The 13,404-nt window shown below is 35.3% G+C and overlaps 1 protein-coding gene across 1 annotated transcript; it reads left to right on the forward strand.

Moving 5' to 3' along the window:
• The first annotated feature begins 10,206 nt into the window (after positions 1-10,206).
• LOC126079493 (olfactory receptor 8J2-like) lies at positions 10,207-11,154 on the forward strand. Its single transcript, XM_049890518.1, has one exon. The coding sequence runs from the start codon at positions 10,207-10,209 to the stop codon at positions 11,152-11,154; it is 948 nt and encodes a 315-aa protein (XP_049746475.1).
• The last annotated feature ends 2,250 nt before the right edge of the window (positions 11,155-13,404 follow it).

Genomic DNA, 13,404 nt, shown 5'->3' on the forward strand with positions numbered 1-13,404 from the left:
AATTTGTAGCAGATTATGTACCCATAAGACTGACTCAAATTTCCTAATCAGTAAATTAGAGTAATTGAAGATGTAGTGTGGGGAGAATATGTAAAAAATAAATGTTTTTTTTAAAAAGTAATATTATATATACTCCAAAAAGTGCTATATTATTAGATAATAATTTAAATTTTGAATTCCAGAGTAGGTAACTCTTTAACTTCTGATTTGTTGAGCCATGGGAGCATCCAGAACATAATCTATTCCATTTATAGTCCATCTCTTTCTTTGTTTTTAATCTTAAATCTTATATGCACCTTCAAAGGTGCCATTTAAAAATATTTTTTATGTACCACTTTAACTAAGATAAAAGTTACTTAACTGTTATTTCACTGAGTCCACGATCAACAACACACAAACAAGTATAAAATCTTGAATAAAAAAAATACCTTGGAAGGAAATACTTTGTGATCATGAAAGTCATGACTTTTTTTTTTTTTTTTCAACATCTTCAGTAGTTTCTTACTTTTTCACCAGAAGTATTTGATGGAGTAGAAAAACATGGATTGTCAAAAACACCAATGGCCAAATATATAGCCAAAAAAGGCCAATACAGACCATGAATTTAAGAAAGATGTTTGAACAAAACATAAGCTGTCATGTAATTTTAGAATTTAGTCATGGTGAATCTTTCCCCAAAAAACAACTTGATAAATTCCATTCTGCAAATCCAAAAATTTGTAATGGGACTGGAGAATATTCAGAGAGGACCTTATCAGATGTCACCATACCGGCAGGTGCTACTTTATAACACCAGTCAGCACATTCTATATTTTAAAATATTTTTATTAATTTATTTTTCTCTTTTAATGTTCAACCTGATCTTGTAAGGTAAAATTAATGTCCTCATTCTGCAGGTGAGAAGATTATAGCAAGTAGTTCTACACAATTCCTGAAAATGCTAGAACTCTGGTGATAGATTCTAATGTTTTATCCCTTGATATATTATCTCAAGAGTTTGAATGTGAGAAAGAAATTTATTTTAATATGACTGGTTTTGTTAACTCAATTATTTTGGTAATGACTGATATTAACCAATAAGTAAATGTCATTATTTTCTATTTAATTCTGCAGAGAGTGGTACTGATGATTCTCTGTCCAGTCATTGTCTTATGAGTTGCTGCTGGGAAATCGTGCATTTCTGAAAAGTCAATATGAGGGCATAGTTAACACTCCTTTTAGTCACAATATTATGCATACTGCCATAAAAATAAAAACTGTGATTTCATGTATATTTTCAAGATTTTTCCCTGAAGTGTCAACATGAAAAATGACATAGAAGTCACCTCATTTCTACTGAAGGGCTTCACAGACAATCTTGAGCTGCAGGTCATCTTATTTTTTTCTATTTCTAGCAATCTACCTCTTTAATAGGAAATTTTGGATTGGTTGTATTGGTCATTGAGGATTCCTGGCTCCACAACCCCATGTACTATTTTCTGGGTGTGTTATCATTCTTGGACGCTTGCTTTTCAACATCAATTACTCCAAATATCTTAGTAGGTTTTATGTCAAAGAATAAAGCAATTTCATTCCTTGGATGTGCAACACAGATGCCACTCTTTGTCACCTTTGGGACCACAGAATGTTTTCTCTTGGCAGCAATGGCATATGATTGCTATGTAGCCATCTACAACCACTTCTCTATTCAGTTAACATGTCACCCAGAGTCTATGTGTCACTCATCACTGCTTCTTCTGTTGGTGGTATTTCACATGCTACTTTACACACAGTAGCAACTTTTAGCCTCTCCTTCTGTGCATCCAATGAAATTAGACACGTCTTTTGTGATATCCCTCCATTCCTTGCTATCGCCTGTTTTGACACTCAAATCAACCAGCTTCTACTCTTCTATGTCATGGGTTATATTGAGATATTCACCATCCTGATTGTCCTGATCTCCTATGGTTGAATTTTGCTGGCGATTCTGAAGATGCCTTCTGTTGAAGGGAGGAAAAAAATATTTTCTACTTGTGGCTCTCACCTAACTGGGGTGTCAGTTTACCGTGGAGCAATCCTTTTCATGTATATAAGACCAAGTTCCAGCTATGCCTTGAATCATGACATGATAGTGTCTATATTCTACACCATTGTGATTTTCATGCCGAATCCCATCATTTACAGTTTGAGGAACAAATATGTAAAAACAGCAATAAAAAAGTGTTTGGGAGAATAAAGTAAATTTTTAGCATTAAAAATTAAAAAAATAAAATCAGGAGTCATGGCCTGTGTCTCAATATGAAGAAGATAAGAAAAAATGAAATTTTAGTTTTAACTTATTTTTGGAATGTTTTGAAATAAAGATCATAGTCAACCCTTAACCTATGCTACTTTAACATGTAGAGAAATCTGTGCCATCAAGTTGTTTCTTAGTATGTTAATGCTGGTGTATGTATGTATGTGTAGATGTGTGTGGGTATACATACATATATCTATACACATACATACAATGATTCTGATATGTATATAATATAGACATGCATATGTATAGGGATACAATCTGTTTTTAGAATATTTTATATTATTTACCTCCTACTTATATTTTAGGAAATAATAAAATAATTGTCCAATATAGTGTAATTTAAAACATTAGAAAATCTGAGAAAAAAGTTTAAATTATTTTTAAAATATGAATGCAGAGTAGTTTGAACTGATCTTTTTCCATTTTCTAATGAATTTTATACATCCAGCAAAATTAGTGAACAACATATAGCTAAACAAATCAACATGAAAAAGTCCGCAAACACATCTGAGTTGAAAAAAAAAATGCAGAATAGGACATTCAGTATTAAATAAAGTAACTAAAAATATTTTCAAAATTATGATATATTCTGGTAATGAGTACATAAATATATAGTTAACTAATTACACAAAGCGTATCAATGAGAAATTGTGGATTAGAGTTACTCTGATTAAGGGGACACTGCGTGCACAATGGAAAAGATTGATGGATTGAATCCACCTAGATGCACCTAGGAAGGTCTTCTGGAAGATCACGGCCATTGAAAACCACATGGAGGGCATTTCTACTCACACACACATAGGGCTACCATGAGTCAGAATTGGCTGGATGGAGACTTGTATTAGATTACTAGGAAGACTAAAATTAAGAAAGAATAGTTGCGTCCTGCACTAAATGAGTGAATATTTTAGAGAATGAGATGAAAGTTGTCATCATTTCTTTGTCAAAGTTAAAATAACATTAAAAATTGATTGCACCACTAGAAACATAATTAATGTTTGATTTCAGATTTTAGGATGGATATTGCATTTGTTCATTCATCCCATCAGCCAGTGAGTTAGTTACCAAATATCTTTTGGACATGTACTCTAGCCTATGTAATATTTTAGAAGTTTGTAATAAACAGGTAAAATATTCAGACATACCCCTTCCTCTTGTAAAGATTATAGGCTAGGAAAAGTCACAGAGAGAATAAGAAAAAAATTGTTATTCAATTGCAAGATTTATACATTATTTGAAAAAGTATTGCAGGCTGATGTGAAAAAATGTATTTTCCACTCGAATCAGTTGAATAAAAAAGGTAGAAATGATACCAGGTGTGATTTGTACTTTGGTAATTATAATAAAGAGCTGATTTCCAGTCTCTTCATGAACTTCAGATTTTCAATTTGGTATGCATCATCTTTTTTTTTTTTTTTTTCTTTTTTTAAACAGTAAATGCACCAGGGCTTATTCTTGCTTCTACAAGGTAGGCTTTGTGTTAAGTTCTATCCCCAATATTCACACTAAAAATTTCCATTGGGCAAGAATCCTGTGCTTTCCAGCTGTACAATTTTCTCAATCCAAGGACTGGGGCACTACCCAGATCATGTAAAGGTACATTAAAAGAAAAAATAGGATGGAATCATTGCATGTGTTTGTTATTCGATATAATAATTTAAGCAAGTCCCTAGGCTAGCTCCACATTTTCACTCTTTGGGTGAAATTTTGAGTGGAGCTTTGCTTAAAAAAAAAATTAAGGAACATTCCATTTGTCTTTCTTTCCCTGGGGAATCATACCTTTGTCTGGGAGTCTTAGACCTCATGTTCAGGGACCAGGACCTAGAAACAAACATATTTTAGGGAGAAGGTCTTCAGGGACTTCAGACCTTTGTAAAACTCTCTAGTATGCTTTATGGAGTAAACTTAGGAGTGGATCTCAGCAGATCTCTTTGCACAGGTAAGTTAAACCAAATGTTTTCCCTCTTACTAGCTCTAGATGGAGGACTAAGTATCTTGAAAGTTCTATCAATTCAAATCAAACTCAGGCCTGAAACGATTCCTTCTCTGTCCTTTCTTCCAAGTAACTACAATCCTTGCCCACTGACTGCTAAGTGGCAGTGACAGCCATAAAATGCTTTCAATAACAAACACTCTGACTGATAAGTGAGCCTGAGCATCGTTAAAGAAGCTGAAAATAAAGACGTAAAAATCAGTGATCAGGTTTGAGCAACTAAAAGAATGGAGAAGAGTTAGCAGCAAATTGCTTTTTACATATGATGAATTTGATGCTTTTGTGGAAGCAAGTATTTACCAGATAGTCTTAATCCAGGCAGAGTTGCTGCTAAAAAACATCAGCTGTAATAATTTGTGATAGTGTCCTGTAGCATCTGGAACAAAAAAACTGAAAGACACTAAATGTCGTCTACCAATGTGAGTAATGATAACGTGAGAATTTCACATTGTCTCCATGCAGAAGTCAATGCTGAAAAATTTCTTAAGCATTTTGAAATTTGGGTCTAATTATACCTTTGTCACATCCTTATATTATTACCAGTTTTGTGTACAAAGGGTGTAAGTAATTATGTCCCCTAATATCGTCCATTGTGTTTGAAAGCCATGGAGACACAATGATATAGGACAGAAAAAGCATAGACTGTTCCTTATTCACAATTTAAAGATATGAGTATGATGATATTTGATAACACAGCAATAACTTCTTGAAATTAAATATATATAATATGTATCTATATACATACGTGTATATATGTATATGCTCATACGCATATATGTGTGTATATATATACAAATGTTTAAGCCTACATGTGTGTATACATCTTACACAGTAGCAAGTAGGAATTTTATATAAATAGTAATGAAATATTGCCTATTAAAACATGTTTTTTGTATAAAGCAGTTCAAATTTAAGAAATTTAAGAAAAAATAAGTAAATGATATTATTATAAGTATAAAAATATGGCAAAAAATTTAAAGGTATTATCTAAATATTTTAAGTTTGGGGATCCAAGCTCCAGAACAATATAGAATAATGAGTCCTCGTTGCAGGGAGTATATGATGCCTTAGTATGAAAAGAAGTGCTTTCTTCTCTAGAACTGGCAGAACTGATGGATGTTTTAGAAGGCACTGTATACCAGGTAAGTGACACGGTGGTTAAAGGCTTGACTGCTAACAGAAAAGTCAGCAGTTTGAACCCACCAACCACTCTGCAGGAGAAAGGTGTAGCAGTCTCCTTCCATAAAGATCACACCCTTGGAAACCCTGTGGGACAGTTCTACCCTGTCCTATAAGGTCGCTGTGTGTTGAAATTGATTCAACAGCAATGGTTTAATTTTTTCTCTATACCAGGTAGGAAACTTCTTAAGTGTTCCTGAAACATAAGATTCTACATTTCTGAGAAAGAACTACAAAATTACTTAAAGTCAATAAAATTGAAATTTTGTCTCCTTTCCTGATTTTTGCATTGTCTAGGGTGATAATACCTAAGGATGAAAAGAGTCTTTGATGCCAACAGTTAGTCTCTATGTCCTGGTGGCCACTGAGAGCTCATCCTTGGAAGTAATTTTTGTACTTAGTGCAAGATACCTCCAAATACAGCTCACCATCGAGTCAATTCTGACTCATAGTGACCCGATAGGACAGAGTAGATCTGCCCCATATGGTTTCCAAGAAGCGCCTGGTGGATTTAAACTGCTGACCTTTTGGTTAGCAGCACTAGCTCTTAACCACACCACCAGGGTTTCCACCTCCAAATAAGTTAAATGGAAATATACTCTTGAAATCAACTCAAAAACTCTTTAATAATTAGCTGGCAGTATCATTTCTTTTCTTTTTTTTTTTTTTTTTGTATGGTGTTTAGATGCAAGTTTGCAGAGAAAATTAGTTTCTCATTGAACAATTAATGCACATATTGTTTTGTGACATTGGTTGCCAAACCCACAAAAGGTCAACACTCTCCCTTTCTCCACCTTTGGTCCCCATTACCAACTTTCTTGTCCCCTCATGCCTTTTTGTCCTTGCCCCTGGGCTGGTGTGTCTATTTTGTCTCATTTTGCTTTATGGGCCTGTCTAAATTTTGACTGAAGGGTGAACTTCAGAAGTGACTTCAGCACTGAGTTAAAACTATGTACAGAGGCCATATTCCTGGGGTTTCTCTAGTCTTTATCAGTAAGTCTAGTTTTTGTTTTTTTGTGTGAGACTTTTGTTCTACATTTTCTCCCACTCTGTCTGGGACCCTCTGTTGCGATCCCTGTCAGAGCAGCTGGTGGTGGTAGCTGAGCATCAGCTAGTTGTGCCAGACTCAGTCTGGTGGGGGCTGTGCTAGTTGTAGGCCCATTAGTCCTTTGGCCTAATCTTTTCCTTAAGCCATTTCTTATCCAAACTATGACACTTTTGAAAATAAAATGGGACATTAAAATAATATTAGGTATATATTTTTCAAAAGTTTATATACTGATGTATTATTATGTGAGTAGATCTATAAAATTTATGTATTCACAAAATGATTTAGAATCAAAATTATTGGTAAAAAAACTAAACTCTTCAAGGATGAGTGTTCAATCAGACAAGGTGTAGGGGGAGAAAAAAATAAGCAGGAGAAAATTGGGGGTAGTTTTACAGAAACTTCATTTTTCTGACATGTACTCATTGAAAAAAGAACTCTGACTTTTCCATCAGTTGTATTTAGTAGAGGAGGGAATTAATAATAAGGATATTAAATGTATACACTCTCCCTCCTCAAAGCTAATTGCACTAATGCACATTAAAAAATTAGACAATAAGTAATTGATGTTCTTGTTGTTGACATTCTTGCTCTTGTTGAATGAAGAATATGTTTGTAAAATCTTTTGTATTTTGGAGTGAACGATACACTGAATAGCATTATGTACAGCAATCTGACTGGAAATATGTTGATCAAAGTAGGCTTTGCTATAAGTTTTTATGTGGTAAATTTACCCTGTTATAAAAGTTAGCATTTTTTTTTTTTCGTAGTAGGAGACAAGAGATATGGGATAGTTGGTGCAAAATAATCGGATCAGCTTATCAGATACATATTTGATGAACCTTTAAATGGAAAAAAAAAAGATTGAGGGAGTCATGTGTGTGGAGGAGCCTGTTTTGTTTTATGAAAGATACAGCTGAATATCAGGTGGCCCAGAGTGTTTCATACACCAAAACCAAAAAACCAAACCCGTTGCAGTTGAGCCAATCCTGATTGCTGGCAACCCTAAAGGACACAGTAGAACTACCTCATAGGGTTCCTGAGGTTGTAATTCTGTAGGGAAAGAGACTGCCACATCTATCTCCCATGGAGCAGCTGGTGGCTTTGAACTCAACCCTTCAGTTATCAGTTGAGCACTTAACCACTGTGCAATCAGGACCACCCATTTTGCATCTACAAAATTATAATTTAATTGCTATTTCTTTTTCGACTATAAGACTCTCTGACCAAGTACAATATGATACTGATGTTAAAATTAAAAAAAGAGAGAGAGAAAAAATATTAACATCATTCAAAATAAGCTACTACTAATAATAATAACTACAAAGAACATCTATTTTGAAATTATTAAGTGCCAAGCTTTGTGCCCACTAATCTGTATATGTACATTATACCGATTAATTTGCGCTACACAAAATATAAATATTTGAGCAAAAACAAAGACCTAGTGTTTGGTGGAATAAAACAACAATATCAACAAGGGCAAAAGCAAAACAAACAAACCAAATTAAAAATAAATAAATAAATAAACCCCATGTTTAGCCCATACCTTTGAAACAGGCTGCTCAATCGTATATTGAACAGTACCTCAGTCAATTTTTTTTCCTTCTTCTTTCTTCTTCTTTCCCTCCCTAGTCCATCGCTGCCTTCATGTAAGATCCTGATATTAGCTCCCCAAATGGCTAAGGGTTAACCGATGTTTCCTCTAAGACTGTGGAAAACAAGTGATATTGATCTAAGCCTGTCAAAAAAGAGGAAGGATGGCATCAGCCAACCCCTGAACTGATGGGATAATGGCAGGAGAAGATCAACCTGTGTAAGATAAGACCAGGGAAACTAAACAGAAAAAAGAGAATGCACATTCCACAAGTTCCTAAAACCCATGTCTTCCTTTCCCTATAAAACTCCAGCTGGACAACAGTTCCAGGAGACAGAGGATTTTGGAGGAGATCATTCCCCTCTGTGTCCATATACCAGTATAGCTCATAAAGCTCTTACTACCCACCTCACCCCTGTCTCTAGAATTGGGTGTTTGTGTCAGGTGGCTCTAACTCACGAAACTGCAGTAACACCTTTATCCAGTCAATATCTATATAGACTGTAAGTAACTTAACTTCTTGGAGCCTCAGTTGTCTCATCAGACATGGAAATATTTACATGCATCTCCTAAAGGTCCAACACAGAATAAGAGATAATTATTTCAAAACATTTAGCTTAGTTCTAGACACATAATGAGAGTCCCTGGGTGGCACAAAAGCTTAAGCACTTGAATACTAGCAGAAATGATGGTGGTTCAAACCCACCCAAGGGAGACAGGCTTGGCGACTGGCTTCAGAAAGGTCACTGTCTTGATACCTCCGTGAAATAGTTCTGCTTTGCACACATGGGCTCACCATGAGTCGGAATCTGCTAGATGGCAACTACCAACAGCAAGGAGAAGGACGTAATGAACACTAAATAAAAGCTAGCGTTCTATCCCACTTGTTTCTCTATAGAAGTAAACTAGCGTGATTGAACTTTAACAAATCAAAACTGTAAGTAATAAAACTTAACTAACATCAATGACAAAACAGGCTTCAAACAGTTTAAGGAAAAGGAGGATAAACTGGAAAAGGAAGCGAAGTCTGATACAAAGTAAAAATAGTGAGTAATCCAGAGAACAATTCCAGTGAGAGTTTTGGCGTATTGGGCAGAAGAAAGAAAATGTGATTAAGAAAGTAGGATTCAGTCTTCTGGCAACTAAAGAAGGAAGAGTATTGAGACACAGGTCTATCTATGTGTAGCAGAAGCAGAATGATGTGGTAAAAATTGTTACGGAAAACGCTACAGCTCTGGATGGGTTTCCCACAGAGATACTGAAATACATAAAATACCCAAGATGATGAAGCAGCGTGGGCTGGAGAGGACGCCTGCGGCAGTTAAGCAGAAAGATAGCTGGAGGTCACTCTGGCTCATCAACTTCAACTCTGTAAAGACAGTTCTTTTTTATCACTTGAAAAACCGTACTAAAGAAAATATGTACATCTCATCCAACATCACTGGAAAAATATTCATGCATATATGTATTATGATACATATATATGATATATATATATGTATATATATAATTATATTCTGTTGTTGTCAGGTGCCATTGATTTGGTTTGGAATCATAGCGACCCTATGTACAACATATATGTGTGTGTATATACATATATATATATAAAATCCGATTTTTTTTGTGTGTGTACACTATAGAAAACCCTGGTGGTTTAGTGTTTAAGAGCTATGGCTGCTAACCAAAGGTTTGACATTTCAAATTCACCAGGCACTCCTTGGAAACCTTATGGGTCAGTTCTACTCTGTCCTATAGGGTCCTATGAGTTGGAATCAACTTGAGGTCATCGGGTTTGTGTTTGTTTGTTTGCTTCATCGTATGTATTATATATATATATAATTCAATATCTAAACTATATCCAACAGTAAAATAAATTGTTTACAAAAACAATCTTAAGAACAAACTTCAGTTGTTTTCTGATATTATATTTTTGAAACTTCTGAAAATGTGGGAGAAACAATTAAGATCTGAAACTCCTAAGTGTGAACGAAAGTAATCAGATTTTAAATGAAACTATAACAAAAAATAATCCTCTAACAGCAAAATTAATTTCACCTTTTATTAATTTCTTTCCAGTTTCCCTATTTAAAGACAAAACAACACTATAAATGGCTCCAGGGAATCTCACACGGGTGACTGAGTTCATTCTCCTGGGAATCACAGACCTTCCTGAATTCCAGATCCCCCTTTTCTTTGTCTTCCTGGTGATCTATGGGCTGACTGTGGTAGGGAACCTGGGCACCATCATCCTCACCAGTGTCTACTCCAGACTTCAAACCCCCATGTACTTTTTCCTTCGACACTTGGCTATCACTAATCTTGGCAGTTCTACCACCATTGCCCCTAAAATTTTGCTCAACCTCTTGGCTAAGAAGAAAACCATCTCATACTACTGTTGTGTGGCTCAACTAGGTGGATTCTTAGTTTTCATGGTGGCTGAAGTTTTCATACTGGCAGCAATGGCCTATGACCGCTGTGTGGCCATTTGCAACCCCCTGCTCTATATGGTGGTGGTATCTCGGCAGATCTGCCTTCTGCTAGTATCCCTCATATACCTCTACAGCCTGACCACAGCACTGACTGTCTCTTCATGTGTGTTCTCTATGTCATACTGTTCTTCCAATGTAATCAACCATTTTTATTGTGATAACGTCCCTTTGCTAGCCTTGTCCTGTTCTGATACTTACATTCCAGATACAACAGTGTTTATGTTATCGGGTATCGACCTGTTTTTCTCCTTGATCATTGTTCTAATATCCTACTTCAACATTGTCCTCACCATTTTGAGGATACAGTCCTCAGAAGGGAGACAAAAAGCTTTTTCCACCTGTGCTTCTCACTTGATGGCTGTCACTGTGTTCTATGGGACCCTCCTTTTCATGTATATGCAACCAACAACCAACCACTCATTAGATACTGACAAAATGGCCTCAGTCTTTTACACCCTAGTGATATCAGTGCTGAATCCCATTATTTACAGCCTAAGGAACAAGGAAGTGAAGGATGCACTGAAGAGATTCCTTAATAACCCATGCAAATCGCTCAAACTAATGTAAAAAAATACCTACAACTGTCTTCTTTTAAAAGTCTTAATTTGCTCCTGACAAAGCTGCTGTTAAGTGAAGAGACATTTTAAATGGTTAAAAAAAAAACAAACTATTCATTTCAATGTGAAAAATAGTAAGGTATTTTTTTTCCCAATACAAAATACTAATCTTCCTAGATGGATAAAGGCTCCAATTACACAATGAAAATGAACTTACATATGTTATAGACAACAATTTGAAAATAAACAAATACATCATATAAATAAATTGCAACTTGTTAAAAGGTTTGTGTTTTTTACCCTCTACATATGGTGTCTGTTGTTGTTGTTAGGTGTCATCAAGTCCATTTCTACTCATAGGGACATTATGCACAACAGAAGGAAACACTGCCTGGTCCTGAGCCATCCTCCTGATCATTGTTATGCTTGAGCCCATTGTTGCAGCCACTGTGTCAATCCATCTCCTTGAGGGTCTTCAACCTAGGTGCCATATTTGTTTGCAAACAAAAGGTATCTAGGTGGTGCAAATTGTTCTTGCTAGCCTAAAGATTGGAGAATCGGACTTACCCAGCAGTGCCTGGAAAGAAAGGCCTTGTGATTCTCTTCCTTTAAGATTGCAGCCAAGAAAACACTGGAAAAATTTCTACTCTGTAACACATGGGTTGGTCATGAATTGAAATTGACTTGCTGGAAACTAACAACAACAACATAGTCCCTAAACAAGGCCGAGAAAGCCTGATAATGGGTGGTGGAGCTATATGAGAGTCATTGCTTGAAAGATGATAGAAAGTCAGATCATTCTCCTTGATACACTCACCTGTTGCCCAAGGACAAAAGATTTTACATTTTCTGATTTTTTTATACCATATTCTCCACTAATAACCTTTTGCACCGTTTTCTCCACCTATCACATGTTTTGTGAACTCATTGTTGTCTTACACTTAAATTTATAACACATGAAAGTAAACATGTAGGGGAACTTGAAAACTAAGCTCAAGAGCGCTTTGAAATACGACATGTACCATAACAGATTGAAATAAACATACAAGCATTCTACCTTTTACCTCCTCTCTTGTAGACATGTGCACAAAGCAAAAAAATTGTGTTGAACAAATTATGGTAGATAATTAAATATTTTCCACATGATATTCTCATACTGAAATCCATTGTGTAGCGTTTATTATCTTTAATACGAAACTATCAACATTAAACATCACTTCTTTCCATATTTTTATTTAATGGAGAGAAGGTGTTATTAGACCAAAAATGTCATCTCGTATAAGTGTAACATTCCTCAAGATAAAAAACCATACTTGCTGCAAAAAAGAAAAAGAAAACCATTAATAGCCATGTGAGTTATTGCTGTGTATGTATAGTGCTACTACCATGCAATGGCATGAGCGAGAGTAGTGTGGCAGGTGCTGTAAGGACAGTGTCTGGAAATAAAATGAATATATGGCATTTTCAGGAAGATCAGACATAAGGCACAACCAAGAACTCTGAGACTCTCATGAATGAGTCAATTGTTAACTTTGGCCATAAATAAACAGAACAGCTAAAGGTCGGCAAGATAAAATACGGGATGGACATTTCTGATCTCAAAGACAAAATTAGGTATAATTTAATCCTGTCAGTTTTTATCCTTTTCATGTTAATCGTTAACGTGTTTTTGTTTTTACTTTACTCACAATGTGTTTGGCTTCAGCACCTTACCATTACAGATGTATGTTTCCCATTAGAAAGCTATTTTCTTTGGGTATGGCTAGATGTACAGAACTGGGGAGAAAGGCTAAACTCACATTGCAACACTTCCAATGCTATTTGTAATAAATGAATGAATAAATAAGTAAACAGTTGTCTTAGAGTGATTATTACGCATTGCAACCCCATGTGTGTCAGAGTAGAACTTTCCCAGAAGGTTTTCAACGACCTTTCAGAAGTAGATCCTCAAGTCTTTCCTCTAAGGCACCTTTGGGTAGATTCAAACCACCAAACTTTCAGTTAGCAGTCAAGTACTTAACATACACAACATCCAGGGACTCTATTCAATGCAATACACTGGAATACATATACAGTTTGGTTGATTGGTAAACATTTTTTTTAAATGAATAAAGGTCAAAATGAGTTTAGTGTTTTTCTACCTTTTAATTTGGTTCACATATATGTATTTCCTAAAAATAATTATGCTATTTTTTATATTGCTTTCCTATTGCTATAACAAATTTGATGTCTAAAAACAACACAAATGTATTATCTCAGT

Source organism: Elephas maximus, chromosome 7 (assembly GCF_024166365.1).
Source record: "Elephas maximus indicus isolate mEleMax1 chromosome 7, mEleMax1 primary haplotype, whole genome shotgun sequence".
Taxonomy (NCBI): domain Eukaryota; kingdom Metazoa; phylum Chordata; class Mammalia; order Proboscidea; family Elephantidae; genus Elephas; species Elephas maximus.

Excerpts from the sequence above, each read along its gene's own strand:
- LOC126079493 (XM_049890518.1), top strand. The coding sequence starts at position 10,207 with ATGGCTCCAGGGAATCTCACACGGGTGACTGAGTTCATTCTCCTGGGA.